The following is a 15,025-nucleotide window of genomic DNA, read 5'->3' on the forward strand; positions in this document are numbered from 1 at the left end:
GAAAAACATTTATCCATGCACAGATCTCCCACTGTGATCCCCTCTCCCCCACAACATTTAATAAACTCATAGTTCAGACAGAAATTTTGACCTGGGTTCTGAGTTTAATTTTATCTTAAAAATAGCTGGATACTAGACGAAATATTCTCTAGAACAACAAGGCACAATGAGTTGGGTTTAAAGTCAACACCAGGGCCTTATCCAGGAAGTTCCCTGCTTTGGTTGGCTTGTGTTACAATTTTTGCATTGTTTTATTGTCTTTTTAATTCTCCCTCATTCCTCTTTTTATAGCAGTTATGACTAACACAATAAACCATTTTCTTCTTACTTCAGGAAAACAAAAAACATCAAATTCCCACTAACCCAGGGAAATCTAGACTTAAGTCTGCAGTTTTGTCTTTAAACCATTGTACATAGGATATTACATGGACTGCCCGACAATGATTTGGCCTCTCAGAAGGGTGGTGTGTCAGATCAGCCACCATTTGGAGACCACTGCAACATATCACAGAGGCACTGCAGAGTGAAGTACTGAGTTGTAGCACAAACTCAGTGGGCTGATTTGCAGAAAATCACACACTTTACATTTCCTTTACTTATTTTTTTATGAAGTTGTTTACACAGGAAACCTCAGCCCAAATACAGTATCTGGTTTTCAAGGAGCTCCGGTTTTATGTTCCGTTTTCTAATAATGTTGACAAAAGCAGGAGGAGGTCAGACAGTGAGTGAGTGGCTCAGCTGGGATTAGAAACCAGTATCCTTCTGGCTCCCAGTGCTTTGCTCTAAACGACTGGACCACCCTGTCGTTCCTTTGTAGTCCAGTTTCCTTTGTTTGTTTTTGATGTGTTTAAGAAAAGAATTAAGAGAGCTGTAGTATAGAACTGTGCATATCTGACATGCACGTTCTGTAGAAGCAGCATCTAAAAATTACCATCGCGAGAGTGGGCCTTTTCTATTGCACAATAGAATCACTCAGACCACTCTGCCCGTACAGTGAAAACTAGATAAACTTGCCAGTCAAAGGTGCACGGAGGAGGGATTGGACAGGAGGAGAATGTAATAATACCCAGTAATAATACTCTTATGATACAGATACAAAGATTCAAAGATGAAAAAAAGATAGTCTATACAAATGTTTATATACAAAATGGCAAGCAAGTGTTCTGCTGGCTACTACGACCCTAGCTTTTGCTCTCTTCTCCTCTTTCATGGGGTCTCAGTGTCTTAAGAAAAATAATAATTTTCCTATAAACCTTTCATTAAAAAAATTATTCTGTAACTGTTTTCTTTTCCCTGGTAGCCAAATCCCTTAGAGCAAGTTGTGAAATGTGATTCTGAAATTCTGGCTGCAAAACTGGGCCTGAGTAACACAGCACAGGCAATAGCTTAAATATGTAACATAATCTGCACATTATGGAAATGTGAACAAACTAAATGCTTTATGAACCCGGATGATCACTAAAGGATGTTGCTCAGTCCGCAAAGGAGAGGGACATGCTGCTATGTTACTTGATGAGTACAGTTAGCAAAAATTAAGTAACTGAAATGCACAGCTCCACTAGTGACATAGGAAGTTCAAGCAGGCTAAAAACATCAACATTTAATTACTGAAATATGCTGCTTGATCCTAAAATGCATACAAACTCAACTAGTGAATAACTGAGCACACTCAGCAAAGCATGCAACTGGCACTATACAAATGAGAGTTGCACACATCTTCTAAAATGTGTTACAAAATCAGCTATAAATCAGAACAAATTATTTAACTCAATCAAGAAAGGAGGAAAGTATTTGAGTTGAAAAGCATGAAGATAAATCAATGAAATACACAGGTTAACCAGCAAATGATACAACCCAATAACCAAGATACAGCACCTAGAGGAAAAAAATTTTTTTAATGGAGACTGTACATTAAAAAGGCACATATGCTAAACTAGGAAAATATTTGCCTACTGATTCTCAGCCATTTGTAAAAAGAAAAGGAGTACTTGTGGCACCTTAGAGACTAACCAATTTATTTGAGCATGAGCTTTCGTGAGCTACAGCTCACTTCATCGGATGCATACCGTGGAAACTGCAGAAGACATTATATACACACAGAGACCATGAAACAATACCTCCTCCCATCCCACTGTCCTGCTGGTAATAGCTTATCTAAAGTGATCATCAAGTTGGGCCATTTCCAGCACAAATCCAGGTTTTCTCACACCCCCCCCCCCACAAACTCACTCTCCTGCTGGTAATAGCCCATCCAAAGTGACCACTCTCTTCACAATGTGTATGATAATCAAGGTGGGCCATTTCCTGCACAAATCCAGGTTTTCTCACCCTCCGCCCCCTCCCCCCCACAAACTCACTCTCCTGCTGGTAATAGCCCATCCAAAGTGACCACTCTCTTCACAATGTAATCAAGGTGGGCCATTTCCTGCACAAATCCAGGTTCTCTCACTCCCTCACCCCCCTTCAAAAACCACACACACAAAAAGAAAAGGAGGACTTGTGGCACCTTAGAGACTAACCAATTTATTAGAGCATCTAATAAATCATCGGATGTGAAGTGAGCTGTAGCTCACGAAAGCTTATGCTCAAATAAATTGGTTAGTCTCTAAGGTGCCATAAGTACTCCTTTTCTTTTTGCGAATACAGACTAACACAGCTGTTACTCTGAAACCTATTTTAAATAATAAATCTTTTATTAAAAAGATACAGAAAAAGAAGGAAATATAGTTAAAGCATTTGAAAAGTATGGCTTTCATTTTATCATCCCTTGTTCCCTTTCGCTGGAGAGTTTTTAGAAGGAAAAACCCTTTGTCTGACAGTCTTGTAGATGGTATTACAAATGGTAATAACTGTCCTTTTGGGGGAAAAGATAAGTTAGTTGAAATGGGCTGAAGCTGCTGTTAAAGTAGGGTGTCCAGATGTCCCAATTTTATAGGGACAGTCCCGATATTTGGGGCTTTGTCTGATATAGGCACCTATTTCCCTCCATCCCCTGTCCCAATTTTTCTCACTTGCTGTCTGGTCACCCTATGTTAAAGTCCAATCCCATTTCATAGAAGAAAAGGCAAATGCAGGCAGAAGGGTAAAGAAGAAAACAGCAAAGACAGCAAATGCAGCTTCTATCTCTAGCGTTGACTTTCACTTGCAACCTCACTGCTGGAAAAAAACAGGCACAGCACATGGTCTTATCAGCCACTCTGTTGTACCAGTGTCAGGCTGGTTAGGGCATTGCTTTGTCTGTATTTTTATGGTCATAGGCTTACAGCAGTGTTGCAAAATATACAGACTTGGCCGGGTAAGCCAGACTCTCACTGAACAGAAGACAAAAGAAAAGAGAACAAATAAGGTGGGGAAGAAAAAGGACGCGTGCAAGGAGGGGAAGGGCCAACAAAATCCCACATTCCAGATGGTATTCAGGATTTAGCCACAGCTGGTGGAGGTGGCAACATCATCTGGGTCCCTCTCTTTGGCCTGGTCTTGTCAGGACACGTCTTGGAATTCGGATGATGAAGGCCAACAATGTCACAGCAGACCCTTGGGTCCCAGGAGATGGTGTGGGTGGCAGGCATGATGACAAAGGTTGCTGCAGCGGTTGTTGGCAAAACAGCTTCTTCTGCTGCTTCTAATCTTTTTTCTTTTATTTTTTAGGATTCCAAAAAGGTTAGGGTTAGGGTTGGAATTGCTCATCCCCTCGTTATTTTGTTCACCAATTAGGCCTAATTTATGACACACCATTTTTGGTCCATTGATTTCTGGTCCCACATTTCATTAGTTTACCAGATATGATCTTAACACAGGCCTTGAATTATATTAGTAGGCCTCTTCGTTTGGACTAATTCACTCTGACTCCCTTTCCCACCCATATCTATTGTTAGAGGTTATTGTGACAGTTAATAAACTTTCACTCACTTCCTTTAATTTAGACTATAATTAGGATAAAGTTGTAGGCCCAATTATTACGAGACCTAACTGTATGGATAAGGGCAGTATTAATTTAATCTATATCTTTATTAGAGTTTACAACAAATATGGTTCTTTCCTCTATATTATTTTTATAAGCTTTTTATAAGATTTTCTATCTTCTTGTAAAACAGAATGTTCTGGATTAGATTTACCTTTCCAAGTGGAAGGAAATATAGAAACTTGCTTATAACAATAATATTTCCAGGACAATTTTTCCTTAACATATTTTAAATACATGCATTCTGCATTCTGCAGTTCAAACACCAAATCAAAGAGAATTCAACATAAAAAGTAGAAATGAATGCATTTGGCTGATACAGTTTATTTTAAAGGATTTTTCTTTTACAGTTTAGTGTACCTGGAGGTAGCTGCAATGTTAATTGATCTTTTCTCAGTGGCTTGAAAGAATAGTAATTTATGAACATTAAGATAAGAGTGCTGAAACAGAACTGAAAATTATCAGCTGTTTACAGTTAAATCCATGTTAAAATATAAAATAAAACAAAAAATAAATCACAAGAGGTTATCAGATGATTGTCAATACAGCATAGCGCAGATTTTCCAGATTTTTTTTTAACATTACTGAAGTAGTACAAAGGAGATCACTGAAAAGGGATTAACTTATATAAACCAGAAAACTAATTAACTGGAAAGCGTATACACATTTCAGAGATAACGTAATCTGGATCATAGTAGTAACTTATTTCCTATAAATGTCAGGTGCTATTGAAATCATATATAAGATGATGATGATATGGGCTCTGATCCTGCAATTTACAACAAGGGAATGGATTGTTGTACCCTCACATTGTAAATGACAGGATTGGGGCTTTAATTGTTTTGTTTCTATGTAACCACATTAGAAGAGATGTGATATTTCCTTGTCAGGATGGCTGTTTACATACTTTTTAAAAAAAAACAAAAAAAACCCAGCTGCTTCACTTTCAGAACTGCCAAGCTTAACTTCTTCTGTAGGTAAGTCTGCAGGAGTCAAAGGAAAATTTTAACACCTCCAGGTTCTAATAATTTATAACTACATCAAAATAAATGGTTATTTGGTTGATGCAGCAGAGAAGTGCTTACTTAAATATTGTTTGAAAGAAGTTGCTAATCAGATAGGATTTAGCTATGGCTTATTATCAAAATTATTTGGCAACAGATTTCCAAAGATGCTAAATTTGCAAAAGAGCAAATCAGGGAGGAGGCATAATACAAATTATACAGGTGATAATACGTTTAGTAATCAACTGTAAAAAGTTTCAAATAAAACCCACAAATTTCCAATGCATGTTTTTCAAAGTTTCTTTACAGGACTGATCAAGATAATCTCCAAAGTGCCATAAACTGCATATATTCCTGGAGACTGCAAAATGTTATGAACAGGCACTAAAGATAGAAATATAAAATCAGATTACAGGGTATATGTTAAATATTAACTTTTCCTCAAACCTGGGCTTCATCCTGCTAGGTACAGAGCACTCTGGGACCAGTTAATCAAAGCACTTAAGAACATGCTTAACTTGCAGCGCATGAGTAATCTTACCAAAAGCAATGGGAGTGCTCACGGGCCTCAGGTAAACCAGTTGCTTAAAGTGTTTTGCTGATAAGGCCCAGAGTGCTCTGCACCTGGCAGCAATGAGCTATCTTTGGGAAAAGATGTTGCAAGAAATAACTAAAATTGTTCTCAGTATTCCCTACTAATGGTAGATGGCTTTGTAGACAAAAGATTCCTATAACCCTAAGACCAACTCTTGCTCACCATACACAAGTGATGGTCTCTTTGAAGTCAATAAACAGGATTTGGATTTTAGGGGTTTAATCATGCAAGCCAGCATCTCATCTCTAATTTGTAGATGACATATAGTAAAATTTATACTGAATTTAAAATTCAACTGTGTTTCTTGCCTTGAAAACAATGAATCTGCTCCCTTAATACATGTATTATTAAAATGTATTTGTTTCTTTTTTTAGTTAAAATGCATAATGTTCAAAATAGATTTAAGTACTTTTCATATGAAACTGATCTATAAAATTTTTGAAGCTTTACAAAATGGCACTAGAGTAGTTAACAAAAAGTTCTAGTTTAAAATATTTACATTCTATACATCAGTTTCTCCTACTTACAATTCTTAAATAATCTTCTGCACTATGGTTTCTTAAATTCCAGGAAAAAAACCTTTAGCAACAACCTCAAATAAAGTAGTGTTCAATGACTTTCAGATGGCTCTCATTTCGGTTTACTTAATTTAAAAAGAATTTTAGCAAAATCACATTTCTGATTTGAAACATCATCCCAGTTATAAATGTTTTCTCAAAGGTAACAGGTACATGCCATATTTCTAGATGTTTTATAATGCAATCTCGCTTTCTGTTTTCTTTGTCACACAAAGAAGATCTAAATATGAAAATGGCACAATACAGATGTAAAGATCTTCAGATCTCAATTCTGTTTAGTCTTTTGCCTCTTGGAATCTGCAGGTCCTTGATAACAGATCAGCCTAAATTAGTTTCACAGAATCACAGGTTTGAGTCAGTTTTAGCTTTTTGTATCATTGTCTTTTGAGGATTTATATCCTGAAGGTGCTTCATAAAGGCTCTCTCCATCCGTACTGAAATCATCATCTTCATCTTCATCATCGCCATCATCAAGATCAGTAAACACTTTACTTGGTGACTTCTTCCGTCTGCTACAACAAAAATATATACATGTCTATACAGCGATACCATATGGATGTATGTGTAACATGTACATGTACTCTGCAAAACTAACATAGTAGCACTGATTATATTAATTCTGGTTGGGATTAGTGCCTGTGTTACTTTAAGTAAGTCACAGGGATTTATTCTCCTAAATTATTTAGGGTAGGAATTTCAAAAGCATCTAAATACCCCAAACCGCTATCTATATAATAGCTTACATACATACATACATACATGTGTGGAATGAAACCCATGTAATAAATTCATTTACCACATAGCTCCACAATTTATCATGCATATTTGAACACCTCACCTGTATACTAATTTACCACAGCTGGCACTTATTCAGACATTTCCAAACCTCTCAAAAGCTTCAAATATCCATCACTTTGAAATGTTTCCTCTAGCATATGTAGTTTACACAGAATACAAGGTGGGGAGGGCTGAACAACATTCCCGAAAATTTCACCCACCCCCAACTCATGTTGATAAAAACTTTATAATACACCATAACACATCCTATACACATACATATACCCACATGCTATGTGTGTGTGTGTATATATATATACACACACACACTCTCCCCTACATAGTAACTATCTTTTTATTAACTTTAGCAGAGGAAACATCTAAATTTGATCTTTTCCTAAATCTCCCCCAAGATTAGAATGTTTTTTCAGGGCCTTTTAGTTAACGTACAACAGCCAGAAGAAACTCCAAACTTTGCACCCAGGCCCCTCCAGCAATGGCTCTGATAAAAAAACACTTTTACAATTAAACACAGAAGACCTATTCCCTTCAATTATCATAAGTAAGTTTATCTCTGCAATGAAATACAGTTATTCTGTTCTCTGACAATGGGCCCTTGTTCCCCTGCCTCACCAGCTCTGCTCAGAGAGCCTGGTAAACTGGGCTGACAACTGGAGCACCTACCAGGGCCGGGAGGGAGGGAATTTGCAGAGGAGGTATTGCAGGAGCGTTGCTGCCAGCTCTGCATCTGAGGCAGCAAACATCCTAAACTGTCAGAGGGCAGTCCCAGTCTGATGGGCTGGAGCAGTAACAGATTAGCATTTTCCAGTTGTTTTATAAGTACAGAATTGGTTTTGAGCAACGCATGCATAGACAACCATCTGGAACTACAGAGTCCCTGGTTTTACGCTCCTAGAGTATAATTTAAAATGAAATTTGACAAAGAAAAGCATTGTTCGCAGGCTAAGATTATGTGAGCCAAGTTAAGCATGAAAGAAAGTTGGGGAAATGATGACTTACAAGGGTAATGTACAAAGGCCTTTAATTTTTGCACTAATTCTCAATGCTCCTATAAGACATTCATAAGTATTCTGTGAGAACTGCACTGAAGTGTACATTTGGTGGTGTGTGGGTCGGTTCTAGGTATCTGCTTTTATACGAAATCCCACCTTAATTCCTTCTTTATAGCATTAAGTTGTCCTTGCAACTGATCATTCATGTCCATTTGCTCTTCTAACTCCCTCTGAAGTTTCTTTTTGGCACTTTCCAGTCTGTCTATTTCTTCTTCAGCTTCTTCAACCTGACGTTTCATTGCTTTCAAACGCAAACTCAACTGAAATATTTAAACAGCAGCTGATTAGAGGAATATTTTGATAAAGGAATTCTGTTCTCCCAGAATCTATGAACTGGGAAATGAAGTCTCAGCTTTGCCAATGTCATGATATTGCAGAACCATACCTGGGCAGCAGCTGAAAGTCAGCATTAGTCTTTGAAACCAATCAAGTAATGGTAAACATAGTTTTTGAAATTGAAAAGAACAAAACAGATACCTCCTAGCTACTGTGAGGATGTATAATAGTATAGACCAATGCAGTGGTAGAATCCAGTGTTCAATAAAGAAAAAAACCCTGAGCCTGGAGTTACTGGCGTGTCATAGTTTAAGCTAGATAAGGTGGGCGAGGTAATATCTTTTATTGAACCAACTTCTGTTGGTGAGACACACAAACTTTCAAACTTAGTCCAATAAAAGATATTACCTCACCCACCTTGCCCCTCTAATATCCTAGGAGTGACATGGGTACAACTACACTGCATACATAGTGTAGCTTAAACTAACAGACTTTATATTTTGTTATATATATTTGGATACATAAAAATTACTTTAAAAGTAAAGACTGAATGACTGTTGCCACAGCAAACATTTTGAAAGTGTAATCTGCTTGTTCACTAGGCGGAATAAAGACTATTTGACCCATTTTACTAAAAGAAACAATGCTGTAAGCAGGGAATCAGGAAAAGTCACATGAAACAGTAATGCACATTGCTACTACAAATTGCAGAATATGCTTATTTTAAAAAAATCTAAAAAGCTTCTTTCTTTCGAGAGGATTTTTTTTTTTGTAGGGGACAACATATATTGCTTTCTAATGCATGCATTTGCTTCTGGTTGATGACACTTTCTAGTGTTCAATGAAATTTCAAAAATAAACAAAGACTACAGCACTGCTAGTAATCTGTACATGAAATGCCTTCGTTTTACCGATGTCTTAGGAGAAGCCTAAAACGTCACATTTCCCCACTTATTGCTAGTAGGCTGAGGAACACAATGGCATTGGGAATAAAATAATCTTGTAAAATCAGTTCACAAAAATAATAATCAAACATTTATCTGTATTCTAAACATTAAATATCCTTGTCTATACAATGCACGGTAATTTATATTTACAGAAATAACAGACTGTTTATGTATAAATCTTTCTGTCTACCTGGTCCTTTTGGTCAGTCAGTGAGAGATGTTCATCATCTACTTCCAACATTAGTTCCTTCACTTTCCGTTCAAGTCTGCGATTGCTTAGCTGGAGATTAGCCCGATCCCTAAAAAACACAGACATGTAGAAATGGCAGCTGGAATCATTCCAAAGTCTTCTGAGCCTACGCCCTCGTGATATTGTAAGTGAAAAATAAATACTAATGGCATCTGCTTTGATGTACTGATTCTATGAAACATATTGACATTTTATTCAAAGCATGAATACTTAAGGAAAAATATACTTATTTTCTCAATGCCGTACTGAGAAAATTCAGAAGGTAAGAAGCACTTCTCACCAAAAATAAATGCTGAAATGCATCTGCAAACGGAAATGTTTAATTATAGCTGGCATTTCTGTGACTATAACTGATGGCAGCTATTGATAAAATAAGAGATATGTCTAACGCTACTAGGATGGCAACCCAGTGTTAGGGGTTATATAGCAATTCCCATATTGATTTTGTATTGATGTAGCAATTAAAAAGAACATGTTAAATGCTTGCTTTTAAATAAAATGTCATGCAAATTCAGTGCTTGTGAAATTTTTTTGCAGTCATAGGCCTGGAGACCACACAAGCTTCCAAGTCACACTAAATTAGCACAATGCCACCCGTCTATGTACACACATACTTTCCAGCCTCTGGATTTAGTTTATTTTACCTCTCTTCATTTTCTAGCCGTCCCTCTAGCTCAGTGATCCTTGCTTCCATTTGAGCAACAAGACCTTCTTTACTGGACCTATAAGAACCTTCAAGGTGAAGGATTCGGCTCTTCAAATCTTTGTTCTAGAATTAGAACATAGATTATTACTATTAAAAAAAATAAAATCAGCATCGGCATATTAACGAACATAAGCATTGCTCAATACAAAACAAGTCCATGCAGAGAAACACAGGGGCTAAGGTGCTTTTACATCCAGTGAGTAAGCAAAAAGAGTATTACATTTGTCCAAAAAAAGTCATCCAGTGAAATCTTTGTGGGGAGGCTTGTAACCCCTAGCTAGCCCATCTTTGTGTTTCAAAGTTACTCTTTGGAGAATTTAATCAAGATTAAGAATTAGAAACAGGCCTGAACTGGATTCCTTAGCTTGAAGTCCCCAAAACCTTTGGAAAGTTTGGCAGTTGCTCTGAGTTTTCTAGCTTGTGACCCCCTCCATTCACTGTTCTGTACATAGCTCAATATTTCCTATATCACATTGGAATTATTTTAAGTTACATGATAAATTGTTTTGTCTTAAATTCTGAACACCTCTATGGCCGGCTGCTGCATATATAATAAAAGGTGTCACATACGTGTGAGCACTATTATAGCTGTGTCCAGCGCCACTGTTGTGGGCAAGGATCTGACAATGTTTCCATTCTTAATACTTCAATTCTTACTTTTAAAAAGGTCTGTGATTTGGCCATGTAATTCCTTTGCAGGTGTAAATCACTCAGGCACTGTAGCTTTTTCCTTGTGGGATTGGGTTAAGCAGGTAACCCACATGGAGTTTAAGTTAAGTTATGGGTGCACAAAACAAAGAAGGTTCCTGGCTTGGGTGATTTTTTCCTAAAATCGAAAACTACTTTTTAAATTAAATATTCCAGGCAGAACCTAATGTAAACTAATCAAATTTGATGTTTTGAGCAGAAAAGAAAAACAAGCAAGATAACTTGTCAGAAATCAATAAGATGAAATTCAATAAAAGACAAATGCAAAGTAGTTCACTTGGGAAGGAAAAATCAAATGTACACCTACAAAATGGGGAACAACTGGCCAGGTGGTAGTACTGTTGAAAAGGATCTGCAGGTTATAGTGGATGACAAGTTGAACAGGAGTAAACAATGTGATGCAGTTGGCTAATGTCATTCTTGGGTGCAATGTTGTTGTAGCTGTATTCGTTCCAGGATATTCGAGTGGGTGAGGTAATACCTTTTATTGGATCAACTTGTGCAGGTGAAAGAGACAAGCTTTCACGTTTACACAGAGCTTGAAAGCTTGTCTCCTTCACCAGCAGAAGTTGGTCCAATAAAAGGTATTCCCTCACCCACCTTGTCTCTTAGATGTACTAACAGGAGTGTGGTAACTGTCCCACAATACCTGGCACTGGTGAGGCCTCAGCTGGAGCACTCTGTCCAATTCCGGGAGCCATGCTTTAAGAAAGATGTGGACAAATTGGAGAGAGCTCAGGGGAAAGCAACAAAAACAATAAAAGGTTTAGAAAAGCTGATCTATGAGGAAAGGTTAAAAAACTAGGCCTGTTTTTCCTGAGAAAACAAGACTGAGTGGGGACCTGATAACAGTTTTCAAATATATTAATGGCTGTTATAAAGAGGACATTGATTAATTGTTCTCCATGTCCACTAAAGGTAGGACAAGACATCTGCAGCAAGGGAGATTTATGTTAGATATTTGGAAAAAACTTTCTAACTATAAGGGTTGTTAAACTCTGGAATAGGCTTCCAAGGGAGGTTGTGGAACCCCCATCATTGGAGGTTTTTAATAACCGGATGGACAAACCTGTCAGGGAGCATCTGGGTTTCCTTAATCCTCCTTCAGCACAAGGTGCTAGACTTGATAACTTCTTGAGATCCCTTCCAGCCCTACATTTCTATGATGCTGTGATTTATCATATTTGTGGTACAATCTACAGTCTATTGTTATTTTTTCATCTCAACTATAATATGCATGATGAAAAATACTGCACAGTAAACTAAAAGACAAATCACTGTATTATATTCATATACCAGATCATTATATTCCGAACAATCCATAAGCGGACTCATACATATTAACTAACTTCAAGGAAAACAGAAGGCTTTTTAATCAAAAGAAGTTCATCTAGGTTTTCAATGAGGTTTCCTTTTCCCTCCTAGGACCCACACATTTAAAAAAGTATATAATCAGTCGTGAGAGATAAGTCACTCAAGTTTCATTCTAAGTTATCATGTGGTCACTAGAAACTCTCCATAGATTTATGTATCTTCTCTCACTTTAACAATCCATTACTCGCCATGTGATGCCATAGGGAAATCTCTGATCTCTTAAAAAACAGACTCTCTACCATCAGCAGTATAAAATAAATGTACAATTAGAAGCTATCAGAGAAACACAGTGGGTGAGGTAATATCTTTTAAGCTTTTGAAAGCTTGTCTCTCTCAGCAACAGAAGTTGGTCCAACAAAGGATATTACCTCACCCATCTTGACTCTCTAATATCCTGGGACTGACACAGCTACAGCAACACTGCATATAACAAGTAGAAGCTATGACACTGAGTATGGTTTTATGAGTTTCAAAATATACCAATCAGCAAGAGACTGAAGTTATACTCTAGTACATTGTTTGCATGAAAATGTACAGACAGTGTTCATTTAAGACACATGCGTAACATTTTTAAAGTTTCAACTTAATAAACTTATGTCAGAGTTCTCTTAAAGAGCCCCTCAATCATTACAAAAGAAAGTTAAAAATCAAGTAGCAGTGAGAAGCTTATATGAAGAGTAGGATAATATTGAAAAAAAAGTTTTGAGTTATGTTACCTCAAGCTGTGAACTTCTCAACTCTCTTAAGTTATAATTTACTGGGCTATAGTGGGATAAATCAGCCTGTAACTGGAGGATCTGTGGGGAAAACCCAACTCCTGATTTATCAGTAGGCGGCACTCTTTCCTTTAAACTCATTACTGAGGTGATGTCTAGCATTACGTTGTCATGGCTGACTCAGATGAGTCAGCATTGCAGGATCAGGCTCTAAAATGGGGTGAAACCGTTCCATCGCACTTTTTGTAAGACTATGGGCATGAACTTTGGAATCCTGCCCCGATCTAATTCTGGTAGTTACATTCTACCTATCTAAATACCTCTTTTATTGCAAGTGGATAAAGTATTGTTCATCTCCTTTTATCCTAAACTATCAAGTGGTCCTGTTAAATAATACTTGACATGTTCGACCACAGTGCGGGCTGTGTGTCAGCAGTTCCTAGCATATGTCTGTCTGTAAATTGCTTTGTAATCCACCAGGATGAAAGGCACAATAAAAATGGAAGATTATCTGTCTGCAAGGGAGAGCATGATAACTGTTTCACAGACATTATTAAATAATTTTAAAATACTTCCCATTGTATAAGATAAAAATTTAGGCAACAGAAGGTAACGGTTCTTTTTATTTCACAAGAATGCTATTTTTCTGGAGTATTGTTGTTATTATTTCTGCAGAAGCAAATATCAGAGCAAAACTGTGACTGCTTAAAATTATTATTTTGGTAATGGTATGCAGAACTCTAAAATTGTATTTAGAGTTTGGAAGATTTCTCCCTCAAAATATGATGAACTTTTTAGATCTAGGCTAGTTGACAGTATTTTTGACATTTTACTGCGTTTTCCCTACATTAGTCTTAAAACCAATCAATATAATTGGTAGTTCATTTTTCTGAAACTAATAATTGTACAAAAACAATTGTTATATTTATTATTTATAATGTCTTTCATCCCAAAACATATAGACAGACTGTATATGGTATAGGGATTCCTTCCCCATCACTGAAATACTGCCATCTCCGAGATGAAAATAGGAGCTGATAAAACTACAGAGCACTGTACAGTACAGTGGGTTAGGAAATAAAAGTGACAAATGTATTTAATTGAAATTGCAGGGGAAATCAGTGATGAAGAACATAATTACAGAGTTGAAATTCAGCCAGAATAATGGGAACAATATCTTTACTCTTATGAAACTTGCCTTGGGATCTTTATTGACAAGTGGTCTGTAACTCACTTTCGTCTTATCTCTTCTAGAGATGGTAGGTACATCAAGCTCACTAAGCTGAGATCACATAAACTAGTGAATCACCAGGACTACTGCCCACAGCCCTCAGATGCCACTTGAATGCTTTCAATCAAGGCACGAATGTACCATGACCGTGCTCAGCTTGTGAGATTTGTAGGGATCACACATTGAGGTGGTATGGCTGCAACCATTACCTGTCTTTCCAATGAAATCTTGTCACACTCCAAATCTTGTCTTGTAGCTCTTTCTTGAAGTAGTTCGTTCCTCATTTGTTCAATCTATTATAAAAAGAAAAGCTAGAAACTTCAGTTCAGTGATTCAGCATCTATATTATTTATTTATTCAGAAGTATGAAATTCCCCTTTCCATAAGTGGCATATTGAATAGCTGTTACAACTATAACTCTGGACAAAAAAGACTGACACCTTCCATACTTCAGCTGATAAAACACCCCTATCAATAAAGAATTAATATAGGGCTATACCATTCCTCTGTTTTATCTGAGTACTTGTTTCCACTGGAAAATCCTTGTGAAGATCAAAGAAATATAACAGCTGCTGGGAACCATACAACTTCACCCTTAGAAGAAAACCAATATGGGAGCCGTTACTGAGCTACAACCATATCAGTGCAACAAGGCAGTGATGCCCAAATTCCCTTCTGCCCCTGCTCCTTCTGGGGTTGCCATCAAAATCATTACAAATGCCTTTGCAAGTAGTTCATGTATTTACAGTATTTATGCTATATCCTAGATTGTACCTAGTGTAAAGAATATCATCTAGGGGATACATTGAATACCATGATAGCACCAATT

At 37.1% G+C, this 15,025-nt stretch overlaps 1 protein-coding gene across 3 annotated transcripts in view; it reads right to left on the reverse strand.

Moving 5' to 3' along the window:
* Nucleotides 1-4,257: 4,257 nt before the first annotated feature.
* CGNL1 (cingulin like 1) overlaps nucleotides 4,258-15,025 on the reverse strand; it is a 111,650-nt gene continuing 100,882 nt past the window's right edge. For 2 of the 3 annotated variants that reach the window (XM_084642349.1, XM_084642348.1), the window contains exons 15-19: nucleotides 14,406-14,489; nucleotides 10,106-10,230; nucleotides 9,402-9,510; nucleotides 8,085-8,248; nucleotides 4,258-6,650 (exon numbers count right to left, since the gene is read on the reverse strand). In XM_084642349.1, coding sequence (XP_084498475.1) covers nucleotides 6,500-6,650; nucleotides 8,085-8,248; nucleotides 9,402-9,510; nucleotides 10,106-10,230; nucleotides 14,406-14,489 — 633 coding nt within the window. In that variant the 3' untranslated portion in view covers nucleotides 4,258-6,499. The remainder of the gene's footprint in view (nucleotides 6,651-8,084; nucleotides 8,249-9,401; nucleotides 9,511-10,105; nucleotides 10,231-14,405; nucleotides 14,490-15,025) is intronic. The other variant, XM_084642350.1, reaches the window with a different exon arrangement.

This window comes from Lepidochelys olivacea (assembly GCF_965140295.1).
Source record: "Lepidochelys olivacea isolate rLepOli2 genome assembly, chromosome: 10".
NCBI lineage: Eukaryota > Metazoa > Chordata > Testudines > Cheloniidae > Lepidochelys > Lepidochelys olivacea.